The 27640-nt window shown below is 42.0% G+C and overlaps 1 protein-coding gene across 1 annotated transcript in view; it reads left to right on the top strand.

Moving 5' to 3' along the window:
- ece2a (endothelin converting enzyme 2a) overlaps nucleotides 1-24317 on the top strand; it is a 131444-nt gene extending 107127 nt beyond the window's left edge. Inside the window, exon 4 of the mRNA XM_074687912.1 lies at nucleotides 23523-24317. Coding sequence (XP_074544013.1) covers nucleotides 23523-23813 — 291 coding nt within the window. The 3' untranslated portion in view covers nucleotides 23814-24317. The remainder of the gene's footprint in view (nucleotides 1-23522) is intronic.
- Nucleotides 24318-27640: the final 3323 nt, after the last annotated feature.

Genomic DNA, 27640 nt, shown 5'->3' with positions numbered 1-27640 from the left:
TTTGCTGATGATCTTATTTTGAGTTGTGGATTACAATTAGGCATATATCTAGAAGTGAGACTTTTTCAAGATCACTTAGAAAGTCCTCACAGGGACTTTAAGTTATATTTCTTCGTGATTCTGAAATATTTGTGAAAATGTTGACTTTACTGAAACTTGTAAAAGTTGTATGATATTAACCTTACTTTGGTCTTGTAATATAATGATAAGTATGTTTCCTGCAAACTCAAAATTTCCTAATGTAAGCCCAAATCTGCTATATTGTCATTGGCTAACAATGGCTTTACCACGTGAAGCCAAGCCTTTGCTGTTGCAAACATCATGACTTCATGAGTTTCCACAGGAAAACAGCATCTGTCAATGAACCTGTCGGTACTTATGGCTCCGAACCAATCACACACGAGTTCCCTTCCTGTTAATTCTCTCTTCCTCCTCTTAGCCTTGCAGCCAGCACCTCCAAACACTACTTTTAGTCCCCCCCTCTCCTACCCTCTGTAGTCATCACTTCTTTAATTTGGATCCAGTTCCTTCTTTCTCAAATGAAGTACAGTCACACTACACTGGGCTCGAACCCAGCACTCGGTCCCCTGGGTGTGCAGCTCTGACTGTCTGACTGTGAAGGCTCTAACACTTGCCTGGTGTTCTGCCGTATAATGAGACAGTAGAAGCGCCGTAAAAGAACAGTTTTATGATCTAGTTTTTAATGAGTCTCTGCTCAGTTTTGTATTACGAGCGAGAGCTGCTTTATAGTGTTGGTAGTATAACTGGAAAGAAGAGGAGTCTGGACAAAGCTGAAAGATAACCACGATGTCGCCTTAAAGAAGGGCCAGGATTAAATTCTCATGTGATAATCCAAAACAGAAAACACTGAAGAGACTGAAAAACATGTTGTTAGTGTGAGGTACTCTTTCAATTAAGGAGTCATACAGTGAAAGAAGCCGCTAAGATCACTCAAGATCAATCAATTAAGATGCTTTTGATGTTGGGACATGGTCTTAGTTGTTGTTTTTGACATGAACTCTAGAAAGCCTCTGGAGAAGCAAGGGACTTTTCCCTCTGTGCTCATGTGTGTTTACACTGCAGGTATGGGGTTCAGACCTGCACACACTGATCAATAGATACCCTTTACTTCAAGACCAACACTGCTCAAGGGATTTTTGATGCCAGTTCTTTAAACTGTGAAAAAGAAAGTGGTCTTTGCATGTGTTGACTGACACTTGTCATTTCATAAGAAATACAGTTTGTTAACAATCACTAATAAGCCCAGCAGGGACCTGTGCTTAGTAATAAAAAGCTTGCAGTCTTCAGCCTTTGACACTAATTGCCCTCTCTGTCTTTTTATGCTAACACACAACTGCTGGTCTTGACAAATACTGCATTACTAAAATTAAAGGATTTTCTCTTCAGTTGAAGCTTATAAGAAGATGGTGTGACATGTTTGTTTAATCCCCTCATTTTGAAATTTGCTAAATGTAGCTTCCATCCTATTAGCCACGAAGGCTGTATTGTCTTAAATAAGATATGGTTTGCACACTGCTGACAACTTGTGTGATGCTACCTTTGAAACAGAATGCTAAAGCAACAGATTAAAGTTCAGTTGGCGTACACAGATGGACAGGCCATAGAATTTAGTTTGACTTATGGGAACAAACCACCTAAGCTGCTGGTATCATTTTGTAGCAATAGCAAAGGAGCAGACTTGGCTTCTTGCACCCAAACTTCAAGAATAAATTAGCTGAAGTTGTTTTTTGAATAAATATTTTCTCAGGTTGTCATAGAAACAGGCCTGCCCACATCTGCAGCATCCTGCTACATAGAAGTGTTATCTGAGTCTAATTATCTCAACAGTCACTGTAAATCAGTGTTACTGTTATTCTCTACAACTTGCATAAATCAAATAAAGTGATGCTGCAAAAGTTTCTTTTTACAGGATTCTTGCAGGGGTCTCTCTGAAACTGTAAAGTCACTGAGTCCATGTAAAGGTGTTTTTCAACCAAAAGTATCCAGAACTTTAAGTTCCAGAAACTTCACTTCAAGGAACTAGCCATAAGAGTATGCTTTTCCGCTGTAAAGTCCAGTTAAGTTATTGTAAATCAGGCTAGTGACTAGTGACGTATTAAGAAACAAAAGAAATTGCAGTAAACCATCATACCAGTAGAGGGCAGTAAGAAAAGTCGAAAGCCAAACAGCAAAGATGATGCCGTAGAAGGGGACAGAGAGACCGGCATCATCCTGTGCGACACTACGGTTTGCCTGTTAGCTTAGAGGGGATTCAGCTTGTGCTGTGTCTATTTTCCATCATTGCATTGTGAGTGGATTCGTTAAAGGCTGGTACACATTACAGGATTCTCCAAAGCTGCACACATTTAGAGAGCACACACTTGATAACAAAAGAAACAAGATTTGTCTCTCCTGATCTTATAGTGTGTGGTTTGCACTCTGAGGACACCACACACTAAATGATTCTTCAGCAGAGCTTCAGCTTCTTCACGCTCAATATTCCAAATCTCAGGTAGTAAAACGTGACTTTGGTGTAAACAAACATGACGGACAAACGAGAAAAAACAAGGATGTTTTTTTTCACACTCTAGAATGTCGAAAAAAACGCACAAAAGAAAAGGGACTATGGAAAAGGTTGTGGAGACAGTGCGGATTTGGGCTGTATGAATAACACTGCGAGTTGGAGGTGAGTAAAGTTGTTTTAAGTATTACAGGTATATTTCTTACTTCCTCTCAGTCAGCTGAATCAGCTCGTGTCTTGATTGGCTTTGCTCCTGTACACCTGACATTACACGCTGTACCTGCTCGACGCCTCTCAGAGCGCCCCACACACTACAGGATTTTTAGTCGCAATTATTAAACATGTTCATTATCTATGATCTCTGAATCTGAGGCCTTCGGAGCGGCTCCGACCAGAAGAAATCCCTCTTAACACACCCCACACCACGGGAAAATCACACTTTGGGCTCTAATTTCGTAGACCAGGCGCAAGCACAGGCGCACCTGCCCTGCGCCGGCCTTCGCCGGGCGGACAGGGTGTGACCGGTGGACTTTTCAAGTTTCCTGCAGTGCCAAGAGAGGCGCAGTCAAGGCGCAGAGGAGCGCGTCCACGCCTCCCTCCCCGCATATGGCAGAGAGGGAAGAGAAAAGCTGTGAGTGGCTTTAACACAGCCGAGCGCTGTTTTCACCAATGAAATGAGCGCCTCTCCTCGCCTTTAAATGCGCTGCGGCCACGGCGCAGCGTCTGATTGGTCTGACTGATCCCCTACACCGCGAAAACAGTGTGCTGGAAAGACCCGGTGGCGGAGACGGTCAGAGCATTAATAGGAGTACAAAATTAAGAGACAGTTACACAGCTGGCTTATCCATTCAGAATACTTTTGATCCACCTGCACTCCTGGTTTGTCATCGCCAAATGGCAGAACCTTTGCTGATACACTGTATACTCTGTATACATCCTCCTTACAACAATATACTCCTTCTTTTTAGATCAGGTTAAAAATAAAGACTGAAACAGAGAAATATGGGAAATCACAGGTAAATCCTGAGTGACATACATTTATTTTGTCTGTTTTTTCTTCGTCTTTTCTCTCCCTCTTTTCTTTGAATTAAATGAAATGAGAGAACCAGATATATACTCAGTATCAGATGTTAAGGCTGTTTATTGTTTAATTGTAAGATGTGCATCAAACTTCCAGCTGCCGTCAGGTTAACTTTCCATTATTACGAACGACTTTAATCTGACATCGGATGTGACGGCACAGTTAATATAGATATAAATGTATATGCTGGTTCAGACGGTTACATTAAATAGTGATTGCTGTGATTGTTTATTGCATTAAAATGTGCCTGACACTCTGGAAACCTGCCTCTGAGGGCAGCACATGTGCGCCTGTCACCAAATTACAGCTGCGGAGGGTGCGCTCCGTTTTGCGCCAAGAATAGACCAGGTTTGAGCTGGCGAGCTTTCAGCGCACCTTCTGCACTGTTTTTGGCACAAAATTGTCACTGCACCAACATGAATCTGCCGACACCTCCCCCTGACTGACTGTCACACCCATCTCTGCGCAGACGGTCTACCAAATTGTCAAATTGGCAGCGCACGGCGGTGTGCCACACGAAATTAACACTGCGCAGGGTGCGCCAGGCTTGCGCCCCCTGTGCTGCGCCAGGAAATTAGAGCCCATGATGTCATCCGACAATCGGGCCTTTGCTGGCTTTGAACGTAAGGGGGAAATCTGGACCAAAATCAGCCCGATTATCCTGTAGTGTGTACCCGCCTTAAGACAACACCTGGAAAAGAGACAAAAGGGATCAAAAAATGCCTGAAGTGCCCGGCTTCAAGCAAGACAGTGGATTTTAAAAGTCATTTCCGCTCAGTGTTACTGTTCAAAGCGTGAACCTGTTAACTGATGACCTTTAGCTGGGCATATCCTTCTCAAACAGCTTCAGATTATCACTGAATGTTTCCTCCATGAGTGGGAGGTGACACTGTAATAAAAATCTAAACTATGATGTATTCCCAAAGACTCCTTTGATGTTTTCACAGCTGCTGTAAACTTGATATCTACAACTCGATATCTACTGATATAAACTGAGAGTCGACAGTTAACAGGGTCACTTCTCAGGGTGTAACACCGGGGGCTGATGGGAATGCTTTCAGACTATCAGGCTCAGAGAAGCTGATTGTGGAGTTATTAAGCCAAGTGAATTATATCAAGTGAGTTTAATGTTGTAAAGGACAGCAGGTCAAATAAACACATTATGGATAAATATTCAACATTGACGGATCTGTTTCTCAAAGTTCCTGGAACCTTTTGAAGATTCTACCAGAGATAAGCAGCTACATTTAGACCCTAGTTCCTGCAAATACAAATAGCTCATACAGAAAAAGTTACTGCTGTCAAAAAGCACCTTAACAGTTTCCTCGAGCTAAACATGATAAATTGACCTGTTACTGTTTGTACGCCATCAAATTGACTGATTCACCTCGACCAGCTCATTTAGCCACAGTTACATTCCTGCTGTTCCTCTGTGCTCCTCAGAGGAAAACTGAGAAAGCTTCAGACATTTTACTTGCAGCACTAATGAGTTATTGTACCTCAACTAATGAGAGAATACATTTTTGGCAGCAAGGGAAAGCAAAAGCGAGCGCCTCCTGCTCCAGCGTAGGATGAATCACTCTTGTAGGTTGAGACCTGTGGGAGAAGAGTCTTACTGGGCATATGGCCTGAGTGCTGAGTCAAGAACGACTGCTGCTGACACATTTAACTTCCCACCAAATGACACAGAAGGGACCACTGGAGTTGTAAAAGTGGAACACATCATTTTAATTTAACTCTGAACCACTCTTGGTCATGATGGAGCCAGTTTCACTGCAGAAGCCAGGAGCCAGAGTCTCTGGCTAGGTACCACTGTGCTGGGAGCCCTAATGAGGGTCAGGCACATCCTGTCATGTTGTTTTGGCAGATTATGTGGTATGAAAAGAGAGCTGACATTTTGTAACAACTTCCTCTAAAGTTTCAAGGAGGCTGTGGCTCCAGTTTTGTGTGGAGTAACATATTTTTGGCACCAGTTCTCGAGGCTTCCCTGTGCTACTGGCCCAATAAGGACCGTTCTGTGTTAGTGTGTTGCTGGAACCTCCGCCGGGCTGTCCTATCCCCTTTTCCTGTCCCACGGGGGGGCCCTCCAGCAGCCAGACACACTGGCCCATTTTACTTCACTGTCTGCCTCCGCCTCTTCTGCCTTTCTTACTGGGTCTCCCTGCAACTCCTGCTGCTGCTTGATCCTTTATGTTTATCTCCTTTAAAGATGAGAGACTGACGCTTTGAATGATCAAACTATTGAATCAGTTGTTTCTGTATTAGCTTGGTCCAACCTCAATATCGGTCTCTGTTGATTGACTTTTTATTTTCTGTCTAAGTAATTAAGGATGCAGTAGCAGCTTGTGGCTAAAAATTTTACAGGGTTGTGTTGTCTCAACTCAAACACTGCTGCACTGCACTTACTGGAAGTGACGATCGCATTTCACAACTGTTCACAGGTGTTTTTCTGCTGTTCATTAATTGTAACCATCAATCGTTGTTTGATCCGTCCCCGCCCCTTCCTCTAACTAGCAAAGATGGCAGCAGAGAGTGTGAGAAGTATCTAGTGTTCCTGTTGTGGAAATTTTCCTGTTTCTGGTGAAGAATGAAATAGAGACTTCTGCCGGCCAGCAAGATTTTATTTTCCTTTGCAAAGAAAAAGGTCAGTCAACACGCGAGTGGTCAAAGTGAAGAAAGACCTCGAACATTGTTCGAGTAAAACATTTATGCTTGAGAGAAACGCCCCAAAAGGTACTGTTCACGCCCCTCTGTCTGCTGCAGGAATCCACATTGAGATCAGGCCTTGAAGTTAAGCAGAAGGTGTGATGACAAAAGGGTCTGGAAGCTTATTGGGAAATGAGGGTATGAGGGTCTCAAATGGTGGAAACAAAAGCAATGAATTTGCAATTACACAACAGGGCTTTGAAGCTGGGCAGAAGGTGTGATGACAAAAGGGCCAGGAAGCATATTAGAAGAAAAGAAACAGGACATAGGATGTCTCAAGTAATGAAATTACAATTACATTCCTCACTCAACTTTTTGACTGTTTTGAGTGCGCTAGCTGAGAAATCAAACCACTCTTTTCTTCCATACTGTCAGTGCCAATGCACTTACGCCCTCAAAATAGTAAGTGTAACCCTCAATTTACACATACTACATGCGTACCATGGTTCGTCAGCGCTGATCTTTTTGTGCCATTGGACGACTAGCGCTCATTCACACTGGCTGTGTCTCTAGAGCAGAGCACGACACACTCCACAACAGCTTGATATACAAGATCACAAGTTTACAGGAGAACCACGTGTTCCTGTGGGAATTTTGAAACAACATATAAAGAAGAAACATCCTGTGAAAAAAATGTACTTTACCCTTTATGTGTTGTTTGCAGTTCACTTTGAGTTGATTCAGTAATTTTTGTCTGCTACCATGGTTAAGTATGTTAGGTTAGTGACTTAGTGGTAATCCAGCGATCCAACTTTTGTGGTTCTGATACGATACTGATACCTGGGCTTTGGAATCGATTAATACCGATACTGATCCAATACCAGTGTTAAGTTATTACCTGCATACCCTGTATATAGAGTGGACAGTGTGGCTCTCATTGTACAGTTTTAAAGCCAAAATACCTCCGTCACAGGCGCTGCTATTGGTAGCAGTTGTGCTGCCAGAGTCTGCGCAGTAGAGACTGTGAGGGATTCTGGGAGAATTTGAGAGGAGCAGGGTGACAAAAATATATATATATTTTTTTTTCAAGAGTCTAATCACTTTTTGACTCTACCTCCAGACATATTTTACAATCCCCTAAAAAAATACACCAGAACGGCAGCTGTCAATCGTCTCTTAACGTGACGTAAAACTTAGTTTTTAACCTCTTGTAACTAATGAAAACAAAACTTTTCAGAAAAAAGTGAACTTCAATACAAGGCAGCCAAATTATATCTTCAAATCACCACAACATTGGGATGTGAGAAACATTTCTACAAGGTGTATAATTTTTTAAAGTTTGACCACAGCCCATCTGGAATGACTGGGGAGATGGATTTTGTTACCTGTACTGCAGCCAGCCACCAGGGGGAGCAGTTTTTGTGGAGACCTCACTCGAAGCCGAGCAAGATGACAGTCATTTTTTTTACCGTCTGTTGCCACGTTTCCACCAAGCAGTCTGGTTCGGTACAGTTAAGCCTGATCCCGTTTGAGTTTCCACAGCAAACCGTGCTCTCTCGTGGTTGGCGGTGTGTAAGCAGGATGCCGACGCGGTAGCAGCGCAACACAGTGTACCCTGCTAATAAATCCAACAAAGAAGAAAATCGCAACACAGTAAACAAAGAGCAATGATGGCAGACATCCAGCATTTCATCCTCTCTGTGATTGGCATGTAGCTCGTTGATACAAAGTGCAATCAAGCTTCGTTTCAGAGAAGTCTGTGTGCCGCCAGGAGAAATACAGTCGCTGTTGGGGTGAGTGATGATTCTTTTGACCAATCAATGGTCTGCAGTGTTGTAGCTCCACCTTACGAGAGGGGATCGGTTCAGTCTGGCACCCATACGAAAGAGTCCTAAAAATTGGGATGGCTTGTCTTAGTTATTTGGGGATTTGTCCCGGGATAAGTCAGTGGAAACGCCACAAAATGCGCACCATACTGAGACGAACCAAACCGGTCTGCTTGGTGGAAACGTGGCTTATATGCCCTACTGTGGTATAGGACTGGTAATGTTTTGGATAAAAGGCAAAAAATGAGTAGATGGAGTAACTGAAGTTTATATTTATTTAAACTATGAAATACTCAAACGTTTACTGTCAAAATGATTCTTCAGAATGTAAACAAGTTCTTTTCAAATGTAAACTTTTATACCCTGTTGACTGGCAATGTGGCAAAAAAACAAAGAAAGTGCATCAGAGGCAACATTTCAAATCAAGTAGCAAAGAGCGCTGGTAAGAAAGAAATAAAGCATAGAGCTGTTTGCCTGGTTCAGCAACATCGATACTGATCCAGTTTTCAGGGGTACCAATAAACCCATAACTAATACCACCGATTGGTATCTGTGCATCCCTATGACTTAGTGTTGATATACAACAATGAAATTTACGACTGGGAGCGGGAACATAGAGCTTTGTTTTAAGGTCAACCGGCTACTCTGTTCATTTTTATGTGTGTTTTCTGGAAGCTGGAAGTTGTGTATGTTTAGAGTGGTGGCTAAGTGCGGCATTGTGCGTGGTGCTGACGTACCACTGAGCACACTTTGCTGGAGTATGTGAGAATAGGGGCAGAAGTACGCAATTCAAGAAACAGCTAGTGTATCAGCTAGCTAAGTATTAGCTTGTGTTTGTTTTATGCTGTGAGTGTTGTTAAATATAGGATTGCAGCAATAAAGTAATTACCATCAGACTGCTGATGCAAGTCTACCCACCAAACCTCAGTGGATAATTACACAGAAGAGCAAGGAAGAGCTTGATAAGTGTAATAAGTGTCCTGGGCATTAAGAGGTGGCATCAGATTTAGAGACTGAGGAAACAGAAGTGCAAAGGGGGGAGATAAAACAAGCCAAAAAGAGGGGAACACCCTCCCTCCCTTCACTCCTTCTGCTTCTCAGCCAAACGTGTCACTGAACCAGCCGCTCACGTTTTGCTCCAGTTTCTGCAGCTCTTATTCCTCTGAGTTTTACCACTCCTTTAAACAGCTCTGAAAGGCAGATGAGGCTTTTAATTACACATTCGCTGACTCTCTGCCTCCCAATCCAAAGTTTTTCCACAAAGTCTGCACCGTTTTTCATCACCAGACCAAACAAAAAATGATCTCTCACAAATTTGGGTTTGGAGAAATGAAAGGTAGCTGTGAGCTTGACAGTGGGCAGTTGTAGGAGTCTGATATGTGTCTGCTTCTTCCCAACGCTGTGAAAAAGTGGTTCAGTAATTAAAAAAAGCCTTTCTCTGGTCCCTGCTGAAAAGGGACAAGGCGGAAAAGGGTGAGGAAGCAGAGAGAGTGGGTGAGTTAAAGAAGAAAGGCGAGATAAAAGCCAGGGACGGTTTATTTTTGATGCAAAGGGAAGAAAGGGAGGTTTTAAATTTAGCTCAGCGTGCCGGATCGCCACGAGGGGGGAATGTGGCAGCTGAATGCAGAGATGCTGATCGCTTAGACAGGGATGCACACACACACACACCAGCACTGACATTACATCTCAGAGCATGGGCACGCTGCAGAAATGCCCCTGAAGACAAGAGCTTCCCTCAGTTTACGTCTAATGACCGAGGCCGAGCTTTCAAGCGCATTGTACACACATCAGCAGTGACCCAGTTCAGAGCTTCATTTATTCCCCCAAAATCAGGATCCCTTTTCTTTATTGAACTGCTGTTTCCACCTAAAGTTAACACACTAATTAGGCTGCTGTGAAAGGTTCCCTGGCTCACACTCGTGACTGAAAAAGCCTCAAATCCCAGAGAAATGTAGCTGCTTCTCCCCCTGTAAACATTCAGCACAGTTTTTGTGTTCAAGCTTTTTCTGGTGCTCGTTATCTGAAACTTTCTGGCAGACTCCTCGCCTAACGAAGGCGTGAGCTGCGCCGTTCTGCCGCCTGGTGTGTTTGTTTTGAGAGGTGTCTCGTTCTGACCTACATACATTACCCTGACCAGCACTAAACTTTCCCTCCATGACAACAGGAGGTGTGAGGGAGGGATGTGCCCACTTAAAAAAAAAGGAAGGTTGCTGTTGTCTTCCCACTGTAGCACAAGCAAGCCCACACAGCGTGCAATTGGAGATTTATATCAGAGCAGATATTCGATAAGGTGTTAAGCCAAGACATCTCCATTTTGAATCAGCCCGAACATAAACACACTCTTTTTTTTGTTCCAGCGAGGCACGAGGGGATAAATGTTGAGAGAAGAAGAGGGAAGGTCTCTGATGTATAATTTATCTGTGCTGTGGGTGGGCGGACAACGTGGGGTGTGAGGTGGGAGAAAAGAGGGGAGGAGATGAGTGTGGCGGAGAGGAAATTTGAGGGAGGAAAGGTGGGCGGGCAGGGAGTTGGAGGGAATCCAACACTCTCACGTTTTCCCTGTTATCCATCACTGTGCCACAGACTCTGTAGGAGAAAGGAGTCTGTGTAAATTAATGAGACGCTTGCCTGCTCATGGTATGGTTTTGTTCCTCCACACATACAGCACTTCAACTTTAAAGATGGCTGTAATTTGTATCATATACATTCAGGAAGGTGCGTCAGTTTTCCAGTCAGTTTTAATTAAAACATGCTCCTCAGAGACACTTGGCTCGTGCAGCCGCAGCCCACTCACTCAAGCAAACTTACACTTGCACATGCACGCTATGGAGCTTTCTCAGAGCAGATGGCATGTATAGCGTTAGCGCTTTGAGCCTGTGAGCGCTGTAGATTGCAGAAAACAGAAAAGGAAGAGGAGGATGAAATAAGGGTGGAGGGGTGAACCGTAGACCGTAGAGGCTGGTGCACTCCTGGAGGGAAGCGCAGGAGAGCAAATCTGCTTTGTGAGGAGAGCGGCATAGAGACCTCATTCCTTCATCCCTCCCTCCCCTTCTTCAAGTTCCTCTCACCCACTCCTTCCCTTTTTTTCTATCTCCTCAAGACGTTTCCACGTTTTTGCCATCCACATGCCTGGCTGCAGGCTACGGATGAGGTGAAATGGAAAGGAGGAGAGGCTGCTGATTTCAAACGCACATTCCTTCAGGGATGGGGTGGGCTGCAGGCAGAGAGGGGTCTGCGGAGCCGGTAAACAACCGCTGAGAAGATGGGAGGGAATTTGTAAAATGTAATCTAAAATATGACCTAAATAAAAAGTACGCCACCTCCCTGCTTTTCTCTGTGCTCCACTTCAAGTGTGTGCCCGTCTAGTTGGTGTTAGTGTGCCTGTGTGTGGGCTCTGTTTGTGCACAGTTCCTCTGAAGAAGACAGTAGGCTGTGGTCTATGTGAGTCTGCTGACCACAGATAACACTCCGCCGTTGTTTCTACCCACTGATCAGTTCTGCATCAAACACCGTCAGGTGGGTGAACAAACACACGAGTGCACATGGTCAATCCACCTCTGCGTGCCCCACATTTGAGCCTCCACCATGGCCCCAGAACAAACAATAAAGCTGGCTTCTTTCTGGCAAAGCGTTATCGATTAGGTTTTGAATTGAGGTCAGGAAGAAGTTTGCCTGTGGAGATGATCAGTTTGTCAAGTTTGTTTTCGTCCTAACCTCATTTTCTAACTTAACACAGAAAAACATTGTTGTTCCACTTTGTTCAGTAAGCATCTTTAAAGGAGACTTCTTTAGTGGTCCATCACATAGTCAGCTGAAAGGGGAAAAATGAAGCAGTCATCACAGTCTACTCTTAGTTTTGTCATTGGTTAGGTCATGCCAAACACCTGGTTGCCAGGGCCTCATTAAATATTTTGATGCGTTGGTTTTATTGATAGTATGCTAGTTGGGCAAAAGCACCCATTATGAAATGCAGCTCTGTGCAGTTTGCTCTTGTTTTGGGTCGGCTCTTTGCTGTGCAGCACTTTGTCCTCATGAGCTGAAAGAGAAGACGACAATTCTACAATTCTACAGTTCTACAGTTCTACAGTTTCATTTAGCAGACACTTTTGTCCAAAGCGACGTACAACACAAGCAAGAATTTAGACAGAAGGAAAACCTAGTTAGCGCAACAACAGTGCTTCAAGTTATTCGGCTGCAGGTGCTGCCATTAAGTGCAAGTTTTATTTAATTTTTTATTTATGTATGTATTTATTTATTTATTTATTTATTGTGTGGAGGGTGGGGCGGCAATAATCTTCAAGCCAACTGCATGCAATGCTGCAACAGAATACCTCAGTCTTTATCAAAATTCAGTAATAGTGGTAAAAAATCATAAGAGCTGAGTCATAGACCCTCTGACTCATCCTACCCCTGAGTGCAAAGAGGAGAATAGTCAGCTTAAGTGCACAAGTGTTCCCTGAACAGATAAGTTTTCAGACTTCTCTTAAAAGTAGAAAGGGACTCTGTGGATTGTATAGAGTTAGGTAATTCATTCCACCATTTGGGCACAACAGAGGAGAAGAGTCTGGCTAGTGATTTGGAGCCGCGCTGGGCTGGGAGCATCAGGCGTCTTTCACAAGCAGAGCGCAGTGGGCCAGAGGGAGTGTAGACCTGGATGAGGGACCCCAGGTAGGCAGGAGCCATTCTTGTTAATGATTTGTAAGCCAGGAGAAGAGCTTTGAATTTGATTTGAGCTGCTACTGGAAGCCAGTGAAGAGAGATTAACAGCTGGGTGACGTGTGCTGTTTTGGGCTGGTTAAAGACCAGACGTGCCGCTGCATTCTGGATAATCTGCAGAGGTTTAAATGTACACGTTGGGAGGCTTGCTCGGAGGGAATTGCAGTAGTCAATGCGTGACATCACAAGGGCCTGTACCAGAAGCTGTGTGGCCTGTTGTGTCAGGTAGGGTCTGATCCTTCTGATGTTATAGAGGGCATATCAACAAGACCGTGAAATTGAGGCCACATGTAGCTTAAAGGTCAGCTGGTCATCAATCATGACACCTAGATTTTTGGCAGAGTTTGTGGCACAAGTTGATTGGAATCCAGCAGGACATTGATCTGTAGTTGAACCGAGGAACAAGCAGGAAGGACAATGAGCTCAGTTTTGGACAGATTCAGCTGAAGGTGGCGTTCTTTCATCCATGTGGAGATATCAGCCAGACACGCTGATATCTTAGCTGAGACAGTTGTGTCATTAGGAAGAAAGACAGGGAGAGTTGAGTGTCGTAAGCAAAGCAGTGGTAGGAGAAGCCATGAGAGCGGATCACTGCGCCAAGTGAGGTGGTGTATAAGGAAAGAGTAGGGGACCAAGCACTGAACCCTGGGGTACCCCTGTTGATAAGCCATGTGATTTAGACACTTCTCCTCGCCATGACACTCTGAAGGATCTGTCTGTGAGGACAATTCTTACCATTACTCTGAAGTCAGTTTTTGAAAGCTGTGAAAAAGAGATCCACCCCTCCAATTAGCAGGCAAGATCAAAAAGTATAGTTTGTAGGATTTTCTTTCAAAAATAAAAAAAACAGCCTGTGAACTTTTACAGGAATATTCCTGTTCTGCCGTCACTCCGGTGCCTCGATACATGTGTGTCAGCCTTGACCCCCTCCTCTGCCTGTTTGTTGATGTTTTGGTTGTATGGGGGCATTTTTGGGCAGAGAGTGGAAGCATGGTTACATCAGCAAATCACAAAGTGCCAAGTGCGCAAGTGACTTTGCATGTTGATTGTGCGTCACTTCTGAGGAAGTGAAGATGCTATCCCGAGTAGCACGGGCACGGAAAAACACAACCGAAGTGAAACAAAACGCCACACAGACAAAGCATTTTCGAGAATGAAGCCTGGCTCGACTTTCACTCGCTTTCGGGCACTTGGAGAGCAGCGTGAGTTAGCTTTTTGCAAACTAAGTATGTGCCAAAATACTCATGATTAGCTTGTGCTAACATGTCAAGTCGGTGCACAGCTCTTGAGTCACTCTTATGGATCAGGTGGTTGTTGGGCCAGTGAATGTGTACACGTCACGGTTGGAGGCTGTGGGTGTGTGCTGCCGCTGGCACTGAGCCAAGGGGGAGGAGCCCAGTTTGAATGTTGTGTTTCCTAACAAGTATCAAAATTTCCTGCAGACCCTACCTTTAACCTGACTCTTATAGTAACAGATTAGATTATGAATAGATGTATCTTTTTAGGTCATCCAGTGATGAGCTGGGTGTCATGGTTGCTGGAAAGTTTGGGCATGGATTCAGGTGGACAAGATAGTTCCTTTTTTAGATCAGTGTTCATCAAAGGACGCACATTTTTTTCCCCAGTGCATGCATAATGTGGTGTTGTTTTGTGCAATGTACAAAGACACTTTTTGGTCTGCTGTTTGTGGCGTTTTTAACCCTTTTCATGTGTTTTGTGAATTAGTGACGGTTTGTCTAATTTACAGATTTAGCTTTCACAAATGCAAACCTTATCTCTCATATGATTCACCAGGGCTTTATGTACCAGTACTTATAAAGCTGGAGCTGTACCCGAACCCTCAACCTTGTGATGGAGAGTTTTCAGACTGATCTGCATAAAAGTTTGAAAAAAAATCCAAAGTGATTTCAGTCACTCAGCATCGATTCAGGAGACCTGGAACTCAACTGTAAATCTGCTGCTGAGGATGGAAAAAACATACCATTTCAATCTCAGATGAACCCAGATTATGTAATCTGTAGGTCCTGTGGATTAAAACGACCACCTGCCATTCTGCCCTCATCTAACTCCCAAAGATCATTTGTTATCTCATGTATCTTAAGACAACCCCAAGCGACAAATGGTGCCTTCAGAGAAGCGTAATTCTTCACCTTGCACAGATTTCCTCTTCTTGCTGAGGGATTTAGATAGTTGTGTCCCTGTATGCAGCAGAGTGGTTACCTCACGGGGAATCTTGAACTCTTGATCTCACATTACCTCTTTGTTTCACTTCACTCAAGACAGGTCAGGTCATTCAGACAGGAGCTTCCGCCACCACACTGAATAATTTAGGAGACCATGATGTTATTTGTATGTGCAAGTGTGTGTGTGTGTTTGTGTGTTCAGGAACAGCCTCAGTAGTGTGAGTGTGAGTGTGTGAAGACGGTGCTGACACACAGGTTTCCTCTGTCTTCTTGGAGAAGCCCCATGGCCCACATAGGATCAGCTTTCAGGCGTCTGACTGGGAACGGGCTGGCTGAAAACTGACTCACTGTTTTGGGGATGTTGTTTCCTCGCTTCGACGTTGGGTGTCACAGCTACAGAACAGACCTGCCACTGTTAACACTTTATGATAATAATACCACCAACCTGTTGTGCGGGTGGATGATTTACATATTACCAGAGCTGTTGTCGTATTGCCCGTGCTGATATATTCAGAACGTGTATAGATGTGACTCACCACACTCAATGCGTCATCCTCCTCTTCAAAAGGATTTCCTGTAAATACACTATGCAGCCCTGTAATTGTAAGAATCTTGGTTAGCAGTGCGTCTTAGAAACACACATAGTGAGATGGGGGACGTAATGTATGCCGTTATGTTATGTATATGTAAAACGTTACTGGAATTTCTGTAAGATCCAACCTCTGCATGCCTGACTTAAGTTCATGGGCATGGCCAAGGTGTTTTCTATGGTTCCTCTTGGATTACATTGCCACCGGTCCACTGATCAGCACTGACATAAGGCTCTGGAGTTACACAGCACGAGTACACAGGGTGCACCCATACATCTCAGTGTCATGAATAATGGCTGAAGGGATGAGGTCAGGGTAGAGCACTCTTTCACCAAAGCCTCTGTATGGCTCCACCTGTGCTGCACTGTAAAATACTTTTTTGTACTTCTTGCACATCTAAGAGGGTGTCAAGCTCTCTTAAGAGAAAGATATGGCCAACGTTTGCATATCATTTTAGGTCCAATATGTATAACCTTTACACCAAACAGCCTTAAAAGTTTGATAAAAGGTTGCACAGAGTGAATCCAGACAATGAAAAGGTTTCTTTTGCTTCTTTTAGCTCTTTTTTTTAATTTCACCACCAGCATTATTGTTCAATAAGCAATATCCTTGTGAGGAGTTTCTAAGTGATCTTGAAAAAGTCTCACTTAGGTTGACAAAATTTTGCAGTAAGAGTGGTCCGAGTTCTTTCCCTGCTCAAAAAAGTTTCTTAGATTAATTTTGTAGTAATGGCAGACAGTGGAGCTGAACTGTCAAAAAGAAAAAAAGACAGAAGAGCAGAATAAATCTAAATAGGAGAGGGGTAGAGCACAGGCTAAAACATGCGCCAAGCTGTTTGTGCTAATGTTCATTCTAACCCTCAGTCAGCAGTTATTCTGCAGTGGTCTGTTCAAACCTGAGAGTCTATCAATAAAATGAAGAATAAGGTTACTTTAGCTTTGCTTGGTAGACTACTGGACATGGACAGGATTCACTAATGTGAGTAACACTAAATAAAAACAGTTACTAAACTATGGTACAAACTGAGTTTACAAAGTTTGTTGTCACATTTCAAACAGTAGCGTGACATAACTGTTGATGAAAACATGACCTTGTGTTGTATATGGAAAAAAAGTTGTCTTGATCAAAAAAAAGTAGTGTTAAAAAACAAACATAGCCTTGTAGTAGATGCTGCTTTGCAGTAGATGCTGGTGCTCATGGGAAACAGAGTCTTTATCCTGGAAAACACTAACTTCTCAGGATAGCCCTCACAGCCCCTTTGATGAACATTGCCATGCTGCTGTGCTCTACCATCTGTACGGTTTATAAACAAATACAGACTACAGATGTGACATTGCACACACGTCGCTGTTTGGTAGTTACTGATCCAGAAAAAAGGAGACAAAATCAAAAGTAGGTTGTGTCCGGTTAAACTAGTGTATGTAAACTGTGTAACCAGCACAAACATCTACACTGACCAAGAAGGATTGGAAGCTGGTGGTTTGGATCAGCTGGTGAGCTCAATGTCAGCCACACTTGACAAACCAATTCATAGCCATCCACCTACTGACTGTTGGATTCTGTCACTAAATAGATATATTCTCTACAGTTATGAGTGTTTTCTCACCTTAACATCCAAATGTCTGTTTAAATGGCTTGGACATCACTCTCTCATATCTTTGGGCCAAAGAGAATAGAGTATATGTTTTTTGTCACAGATGTGTAATATTGAAAGTCAGTGAAATAGAAATTGTAATGCCTAATGTAAACTCATGTGGCAAACAGAACAGTTTACTCTGCAACCAGGCTTGGGGAATAACGGATTACATGTAACGGCGTTATGTAAATATGATAGAAAAAAACCCATACCCGTGATCCATTACAGTTCAGAAAAGAATATGTAATCAGATTACTGGTATATTTGATACAAATGTGTATTATTTAGCAGGATTACATTTTAAAATCAAATGAGATATAGGCCTACTAAAATGTTGCAGATGCATAGTAAGCACACATGCATCATTTTAAGTTTGTTAAGCTTTGAAAAAACAAACTTTCTGTCAACTCTGTGAACAATACTGTTTTATAGGCAAATACTTGAATAATTTGGAATCAGTAGGTGTAGCCTTAATTTGCTTGATAGTTTTAAACTTTTTTATTTTTTATTTTTTTAAATTCAGTTTATGGACACCTGATTTGTTAAAAGTTTATTAGATTTTCTCGTATGTTTCTCTAAAAAAAATACACCGAGCATGAGACAAATCTTGTATACTCTCTTGTCTTTGGTATTGAAGTAATCCAAAAATAATTTAAAGTAATAAGGTACATCGATGTAATATTGTGAAACATAGAGTAAGTTACTAATTTAATTTAACCCTTCCAACACTGACTGCAACTACAGAGACTGAAAGTCAGAGCACACCAACAAAGACAGTCATTGGTTGTTAAATCAAGTCAAAACTCCAGGTTCAAGTCAAACCAAAACTAACAGGGGAATAAATTTATCTAGAAACAGTGGATCCAAAAACGTTCAGTTTTATTGACCTGCTTGTCACTAAAAAACTGATGATTGCAGCTTGAAGAGACACTGTAGTGACTCTGTAGTAGTTTGGATTTTTTCTGTTTAATCGAAAGCAATGTTTGAAGTCCAGATTCAGTATGAAGAATTATAGGTTGGAAAGCCTTATATGAGGGAAGTTATTTTAAATAAAAGAAGTTTGGCCTTTCTCTGAAAAGCTAAGTAAATTAGAAATGACAAAACTACAGAGCTGTCCATGTTGTACACACTGTGTGGAGGACTGTGTTTTTCAGTGATCAGTTTTGTGTCTTGACAAATGCAAAACCTATCGTACAACACTGCACAGGGTTTAAGAGTTGGACTGCTGGAAGGTTTAGCAGATGTACATCACTGTTAAACACATTTTTACCCATACAAAGTAAAATAAGGCAAAGCAAGTTATTTATACAGCACATTTTAAAGTGCTTCCCACAGACATGATAAAGACAGTATGATACAGGGTGAAGACATTTGTTATGGATTTGTTGCGGCTATGTCTGGACCAACGTTTGAAATCCTCAGAAAGTCATCGGCTCTGACTGTCTCCACTTCAGCTGGCCTCGTCTCTCTGCCGTGTTTTGTCAAGTGCTCCCTTTTGTCCATCACTCCACCCTTTTAACTCCTATTTCTGTACATTGTATTAGTCATTTTATCCCATATTCAGAGACCTCTCCACCCTTCCTCTCGCTTCTGCTCCGTGTCACAGTGGAGAGTGAATAATTCATGTTTGGGCTGCTCGCTGGTGGAGATGAATCATGTGAGCAGAGCAGGATACACGTGCTCGTCTCTGAGTGACTCTTCTCTCCAAAGACCTCGGGACAGCGTAGGGGGAGCCACTGTGCTCTTCTCACAGCTCTCTGTAGAGACCACTACTACAACTCCATCCTGGCTGCATGACAGGATCATCTCGGCTTTATGACAGTCACACGTGAGCTCTGCCTTCAAAGCCATACGTGGTGGCTCCCCAGAGACCAGGCGATAGCTTCTCTCTGTATACTGATACGCTGCTTTTACAAAGAGTGTTACCAGGGCTACACTAATTATCTCTTAACTGATTTTAATTTTTGCACACTCTCCTGCCATTGTTTATACCTACAGCATGTAAAAAGTGCAAACAGAGTTTGTTTTAGGACACCCCATGCATTTAAGAAACATTGCATTAAAAATCACTCTTGGTTCGTCAAGTGCAATTTCTTTTAGTACGGTCACAGCCAAAATACTAAAAACAAATGCCATGAAAAACTTAAAATTTGATTGGTTCCATCAAATACAGAAGCAATTTTGAGTACTGGGTCATATTGGTACCAGTAATCCATTAATGAAGGTCATGCTTTTTATTAAAAGACATAATTATCTAGGGGTGAGTAAAAATATTGATGAATAGATGCATCGAAATATTTCCTTGCCCAATTCAATACCGATTCAGCAAATCCTCTGAATTGATTCACCTCCTGGCAAGTGAGGGGGGACTGTTTGTGTTATTCGCATTGTATGGACGAGGGCCATGAGAGACCAAACAAAAAAAAAAAGTTATTTAGGTTATTGCTTCAAAAAATGTGAGGTGACATACCACATATGTTCACATGGGGCATGAAGATTGATAATCGAAGCATTTAAATAAACATCAAATCGATATTGAATCGAATTGCAACCTAAAGAATCAAAATCCAATCAAATCGTGAGGTTCTTAGCAATACCCAGCCCTATAAGTATCGTTGTCATGCTCCGTGTCTATGCAAGGCCAACACATTTGAAAGTCTTTTAGTGATGAATGGCTAACACAAGAACCTAATGCCTGAAATACCAATGAACCAACATCTCGGAAGACAAACTAAGATCTAGGCGTCCTAGGGTTTCTTCAGCAACAAATGACTGCATCCTGATCTAGAAGTGCAAGAAAAACCGCCAAATGGCATCACAGGAGCTTCAGCAGCAGAGGTCAAGCCAAACTGGCGTCCGGTGTTTCACCTGTCAGGAAACCCCTAATCAACGAGAGACAGAGGTTAGCCAGACGTTGTTGGCCCAAGCACACAAGAAGTGGACAGCCAGGAATTGGAAGAAGATTGTGTGGACAGATGAGTCCAGTTTCCAGCTTTATCTTCCTTCTCATTAGAAGTTCTGTTTTAAGGGACAAAACAAAGAATTTAGAAGAATTAAAGCAGAAAATCAAGAAGAATGGGACAAGATTATCTTTCAACAATGTGAAGAACAAACCAGCCAGGGCTAGAGCTCTACTGCATGCTGATGACAGGACCACTATATATTATTTTGATGTTGTGATGGTTTTATTATTATCAGTTCTGTTGTGAACACATTCTCTGTTACTTGTTGACTTTGATACAAACAATATTGTGAACTGACAGATTGAAACTGACAAGAATTTAGTTTGTTGGTTTTTCTTGAAAACAATAAGGGGTATGTGTAGAGGCTGTGATGGAGGGCAGAGCAGAAAGACACACATTGGTTCATGACAATGACATCACCCTGTCCAATAAAGTGATCAGCTCTTATTCACATCAGCTTCTGATGATGAGGTTTCTATTTATATAACACAGATATTTGACCAAAACATGCTCCTTCCTAACAGTATTCTCATGGCTCTGTTACCTCATACTAAGCTTAGCACAAAGCACTACTCTTCACACCTTGAGTCAAAGAAATGAGATTCCAGTCTTTACTCAGTCCAGGCCTTAAGTCCATAACTATGGGAAAAGATTGTTTCTTATCAGCTGTTTATGGCTACTTCCTGATGTTCAACCTGATCCATGCTTGTAATATAACAATATGTTGATCCCATTTGTATGTTTGCTCTCTGGACACTAAAAGTTTGCTGCCCACAGCTGAGAGTACTGCAGACTCTGTCCTTTCACTCCCACACACACACTTCTGCCACTAGAGGAACTCCCAGCCGGAGCCAGGCTCACTTTGGCTACACACACTTGTGTTTGTATGTGTTTGTGTGTGTGTGCCCTTGTTTGCCTGGGCTCTGCAGTCCTCTAACGCTTACTGTGTCCTGATGCACACGTGTTTCTCAGTCCAAGCATCGGCATGCAGGAGTCTTATGGACTCAGAACAACAATTATTCATTTGGAAGGACCCTCATGGTTTTGTGCTGTCACACTGCGTTATCAGTCTGCTTGGCCGAGCAGACGGCGCTGTGGACTGAAGGCGTGCTGCTTAGTGCTGGCTTACAGGGATGCATTGCATGTGCTGGCTTGGATGGAAGCTAATTTTAGGGAATTTGGCCGTTGATTTTATTCTTCTACTACATTAGTTCAGTTTCAAAGCACGTGTGCATCAGACCTGCCTTTCTTTGAAGAAGCCACAGAAATGCGAGGAGGTACCTGGGACTTATTTTTAAACTAACATCACCTCTTGTTTGGTGTCCCATGTGACCAGTTTTTAACCCATTATCTAAAGCAGGGGTAAACAACCTAGGGCACAGGTGTCATCGCTGGCATGTGAGGCTATTTATGTTGGCCCCCAAAGAATCATTACAATGAGGCAGAGGACTAAATAAATAAATAAATAAAATAGATAATAAAACTATTGTGTTTTATTCTATTTAACACTTAGCAAGAAATTTAGCACACTATAAATGTTCTTACGTAAAAACTTAAATAATAAATGTAAATCATGATGTTACAATGTTTCCTGCAAGTGCGTCACCGTGAATCTTTTGGGACATCAGTCTGCTAGCTTGCAATCGCATCCAATTAGCAGCAAACAAACCAAGTTCCAGTCATTCTTTCTAACATAACTGGACAAAGTAGTATGAATCAATTGCCAGAGATGGCCAAAGATCAAGCTACATGCACCCTTTGCTGTGAAAGTATAGTATGTAGTACTTCAAGTGGGCAGCATCTTTTTCGAGACCAAACATGGAAAAAAAGTGTTAAAGTATGCAAAACAAAGAAACACATCCAAAACTTTGTGTACTGTTAAAAACCAGGCAACTGGAGGAAAAGAAACCATTTCTCACTAGGGATGGGTACAGAATTAGGTACTTTAATAGGTACTGACCAAATTCTGTCAAAAGTACAGGGTACTGATCCAGGTAAAATCAAATGTCCCATGTTTAGGTTCCTAAATGCATTCTTGTGTCTGTGAGGGAGTGGAAGAGAAGGAGATTATCCCTGCTTGACATTAACACAGCATTGCAAGTTTATATATTGAAGGATAAATATGTTAAATAAAAAATAGTTTACATTTAATTATTAAACAAATTTATATTTTTTTTACCATATACACACACAAAAGTACCGGAAATTGGTACCATTGGGTACCGATACTGATTGCCAGAAACCGGGTATAGGTACCGTATCGTTTCAAATGTGAAAGGTACCCATCCCTATTTCTCACTGCATAGCTAAGCATGGAAAACCATTTAAGGAGACTTTCTTATCAACTGTCAATGATTTGATGAGAGAATTTAGTCTTGGCACTTTGGGTATGAGTGGATTTGAAAGTGTCACGAGTCATAGATAAAGTTGCCTACCCCTGATCCAAAGTGTCAGTATGAACTCTGTTTCCTGTAGTGTTAAAGGCTTTTCTTAAGGTGTTTTCACACCAGTGGCTTGTTTGCTGTGTTCCGATTTAGGGGCAAAAATGATACAACTGTAGGGGTTGTCACTTGGTTCGTCGTGTGTTCACAAACTAAAAGTGTAAACAAATGTTGCATCAACAACATGTGTGGCTAGTTTGCGTTATCGCGTTTATCTGGCTAACAGTATGCTGTATATGATCAATGTATGTGTTTTTTTCAAGAGTCCTGACTGCATTAAGGCACTTCGATGAGACACTTTTATTACTGCTCCTGCACGTGAGCCCACAACTCATTTTCCTCAGTTCTTCAGTCTTTTGTTCTTCTGCTGCCGTTGTTGATTCTTCTACTTCTTCTTCTACTGTTTTAACTGTACAGTTGTCAACCGGGCTCATTACTGCCCCCATCACCACAGTGTGAGCCACAGCTATGAGTCGGTTGTGCCGGTTGCTGGGGCGTTTGTTTGCTCCAGGGCTCGAATGGAAGCGAGCCGAGACCACCTATTTTTGGCGATCTCGACCCACTTGTTTTGTCCCACATCTGAGCGCGATTACTGTGTTCACATATGCCCAAACAAACTGGACTTTAGGGGGGAGTTCCCACTGTTTTGGAACAACTGCCCCAAACGATCCAGGTGTGAATACACCCTTAAAGTCAGGTCAATTAAGTTTTAAATGCAAGTGATATATATTTCACATAAGGGCCTTTTTGTGTTCATTTAATGAACAGAAATGATCTTTGTAGAGAAACATAGCATAACAAGAGTAACATGATAAATAATTCAACACATCTAGCTGCTGAGAGCTTGTGGGTTTCAGTGGAAGAATTCATGCAGAGTTTGTCTTGGTGTTAACCTCTCTTCTCTTTCTTTGTTTCTCAGATCAGTCGCTGCTTGAAGCCCGGAGGACGGTTTGTTTCCATCACATTTGCTGATCCCTTCTTCAGGAAGCGCCTCTATGCTAAAACACAGTACAACTGGTCCATTAGACAGTTCAGTTACGGGGAAGGCCTGGAGTATTTTGTGTATGTGATGACCAAAGGAGAGGAGCTCAGCCCTGGAGATGCAGCTCTGGAGAAGAAGCTTCTCGAAGATGCCAAACCACAGCCTCCAGTGGCCTGCTCGACTCAAAGTGAAGATGAGGAAGACTTTATTTCTAATATTGACTTATGAGAAATAACTGAACCACTTATGAGAAAGTTGGGAGTATATAACCCCTGAAGATCAACAAGTACTCATGATTTACCAACAGTGACCTCTGAATTTTCTCAGTCTTCTCAAAAATAACACAAAGTTCTTACACTTACCCGAATATATTTTTGATTTGTTAGATTTTAATTTGTAAAGTTTTGTTTTATTGCAAGTGGACTTGACATTCGTTTGGACTTTTCCAGGACAAAAGTGGTGGACTGTTTTTCTTTGAACACTTGACGGATTCCTTATTCATCACACAGCTGTATGAAATAACTAATTTCTGGAGTTGAATTGATAATTCTGCTTAAAACATGAATACAACTTGTTTTTATGCATTTTTCTAAACTGCCATGTTAATTTTAATTAGTATGGACAGTTTTGGACTCGTGCAAACTGTCTCTTTGTGCCTTTTTTTCACATCTGTGTTATAATATTCTGTCTGTTTCTCTCAGCTTCTGTTCTGGTGCGGTTCCTAATTGAATCTTTTATAAAGCAATTTTACATCTCGCAGGCTTCATCTGTTCTGTCGTTTCATCAGATAGATACAGCAGTGTGATTGTGCAGTGCAGGAAAAGACACGCCGATGTTACACAACTTGCAAAACAAACTGACAAGTCTAGACACAGAGCAGAAGAGTGGCCCCGCTCTGCATGTAAAACCAGTGTTGAAGCTTGTTAATATGTCAGTCAGTCAACTTCTCTTCCAGGGTCTGTCCCATGGCTGCTCTAGATTCTGGACAAAAGCTACTAATGGAGATATGCAGTGACACAGCTGTCCAGCACACAGGCTCTGGGTGTGTACACACAGACGTAAAAGAGATCGCTCACCCTGCGTGTTATTTTATATGGAAACGTGAGAGTAGACTCAGGTCCTGTGCTCTCTGCTGCTTAAATATAGACCAGAGAGAGACAGGGGAGTGCAGACAGGCAGAGAGGCTGGTGACTGTAGGAGAGGGGCACATTGATAAAGTGGAAATCATTTATTTTTAATTCTCTGCTGAGATCTAATTACTGCCTATTTTTAAGACCTGAAAAAATGTATGTGATTTTTCAAGATGGCTCTTCTTTGGCACTCTGGTTGTTCTGCTGGTGTAACTTGATAATTTTGACATTTCTTGGAGGCAAAAGTTCTCCCACAAGACCTGTTATGCATATTTTTTTTCACACCCTAATCACGCTGTCATTTTTTATTTTCATATTGTCCACTTGAGCAAAGGAAGTTTTCCCAGTAAGCAAATAATTATTGTTAGAACCAGCCTCTGTCGCAGCTTTAAAGATTGTCAGAAGTTATTTTCACAAGGATGAATTTACAGGGCTCTAATCATCAGTAATACTTTAATGAAATAATAAGTGCAGTTAGCTGGATTCATGAATGTCACCAGTGTTGATTTATCAGTGCAACAGCTATGGATGGGAATCGAAAACCGGTTCCTGTTGAGAATCGATAAGAAACGTTTCAATCCAGTGATATCGTTAGCCTTTGTGCTTAACGATTCCCTTATCAATTCTTTACATTGTGCCAGAGCCACTGGGCCTTTCGTCGACTAGTCTGCTGCAGCTATCTTAGCTTAGCAGATAGATAACGTTTCCCAAGAAAACTCTGATTCAGGATTTTTAGTTTGAAGTTTTACTGAAGAACTGACTTCATAAAGAAATGTACATTACTCTCTGTCAGGAGATTCATATTCAGTACATTTGAAATGGTATAAATCACCTTATTTAACAACATAACAAAATAGCGCAAGCTTGATGCTAACGTATACGGGAAACTACATTGATTTGCTAGCAGTTAGCATACATCAGTATAGCTTCAGCTTCAGAACAGAATTTCAACTTTCATCACAGAAACATATCACATCAACTCTTTGTAAAACATACTGAGAGTTTCAAATGTCAAAAGCTAACAGGCAACTGAAAGGCTCATGGCTGACTTCATAACTACGGAAAGATTCCAAACAACTTAAACCATTGCTATAACCACTTTGAGACACTAGATGGCCTACTTGAATTGAAATATTACAACACAGTACATCAACGTCACATTGTGTGCAATTTTTACCTGTTTCTGTTTAATTATGCCCAGAAATATCCAGACTCTGGGACCAATTACATTTTATCCACTTACAGTATAAACTCAATTAAATGTTGTTGACACAGAAAACCTGTAAAGCTGCTTTTTGTACCAAGAAAATTCACAACAGGAATTGATAAGGGAATCGATTAAGAATCAGGTCAATAAGCAGAGTCGATGAGGGCATCGGTATTGACAAAATCTTATCAATTCACATCCCTAGCAACAGCTAGCTGCACAACTAAGCTAAACCTTGTGTATTTGTCCGTTTGTCTTTAACTCAATTTTTTTCTTGTATTTCAGATCATTTTATTTAGAAAAAGAAAGTAATGTGTGGGAGATGGCTACCCTTGGTATTTCACTGTTTTCTTTTGTTTTGTTTTGTTTTGTTTTGTTTTTGTCAATTTCTGAAGCTTGGCTTAACGTTAACCTCAGAGCTCAGCGAGCTGATTAAGACCATCAGGATGATAAAAACTCAAGAACAGCTACCAAATGGACTTAAGGGTAAGATATTTTTTCGTTAATCAAAAACTCATTCATGACTTTCAAATTGTACCAATCTTCTGCGCTCTCAAGAAATGCCAAATTTACACAAAATTAGAAAACAAAGTATCAAACGATTCGATCTTTCTGTGCTGGATCTCCTCTCGACCCTCGCTGTGTCTCTGGTTAAGCTCCAGCTCTAAGATGTCTGTTTCTGTGCTGACTGTTGTATATATCACCTCTCATTGTGACGAGAAGGTTATAAAAAAGTATGCACTTATTGGACGCAGCAGGGTGCTTATGTAAGTGTCCTGGGGTTTGATATTGACAATAGAAGCTCAGGGGTGCAAATCAGGTACACTGCAGGACTGGTGCATAAAAATACATTTGATAAAGTCAACACTCAATGTAGATGGATGGATGGATGGAGGTTCGGTCTGACCCTGGAAATGCGAACACAGTTTTTCTGATTCACTCAGAGCTCTTTTTTTCTGGTCTAAGTTTAGTCGTACTTTTCCTTATGATGTTGCAGTCTATAGAAATATCAAAACCCAGTGTTCCTTACGTTTCTGCTCTCTGAGCTGGACTGACAGATGAGCAATGGCAGAGACCCCAACAGTGCGATTTAACTTGATTGGACTTTAGTTACATAACCGCGGAGCAGGGCACAGGCCTCATGCAGGATGGGTTTAGTCATCATTTTTCTCTGAAGCACTAACCTTTTTCAGTCGTATGTGCAGTTTTTTGCGTTTCCTCAGCTGATCACCTGAGTCACCCAGGTGTCTGAGGCCATGATTTCATATAGTGTGCTGTGTAACTGCCAGAGTTTTCTCTCCTGCTGCTAATTGTCCTCCATGCTTTGTTGCTCAAGGGCATCAACAGCATTAATCTGCTGCATGCTCAATACTTTTCTCTCTGTTTGTCTCTGTGTTTCTCTTTTTCTCTCTGCTCACTTCCAGCAGTTCCACCCTGTCCTCTGTGTCTGCATCGATCGGCCCTGAGTGCTGGGGTGTGTGGGTGTTATGCGAGGACTCGTGCAAGTCAAAAGGTCGGCTGCATACTTTAACAAAACATCTCTGAGTTATATTTGCCACATTGTGTTACTTTGCAACAAACTCATCCCTGACAGTACAGCGGCACATTTTTCTCCAATTAATACTTACTTCTGCACTCAACCTATGCTCCATTTTTCATTGGGTGCAGCTTTTTGCTTCTTACAGCCAAGGTCCCGTTTTTTGGAGATAAAATCATCT

Source organism: Halichoeres trimaculatus, unplaced genomic scaffold, assembly GCF_033239565.1.
Source record: "Halichoeres trimaculatus isolate MK-OKI-2021-1 unplaced genomic scaffold, fHalTri1.1 fHalTri1_scaffold_15, whole genome shotgun sequence".
Lineage (NCBI taxonomy): Eukaryota > Metazoa > Chordata > Actinopteri > Labriformes > Labridae > Halichoeres > Halichoeres trimaculatus.
Note: the sequence above shows the minus strand (reverse complement) of the source record. Positions and strands in the feature narration are given on the sequence as shown.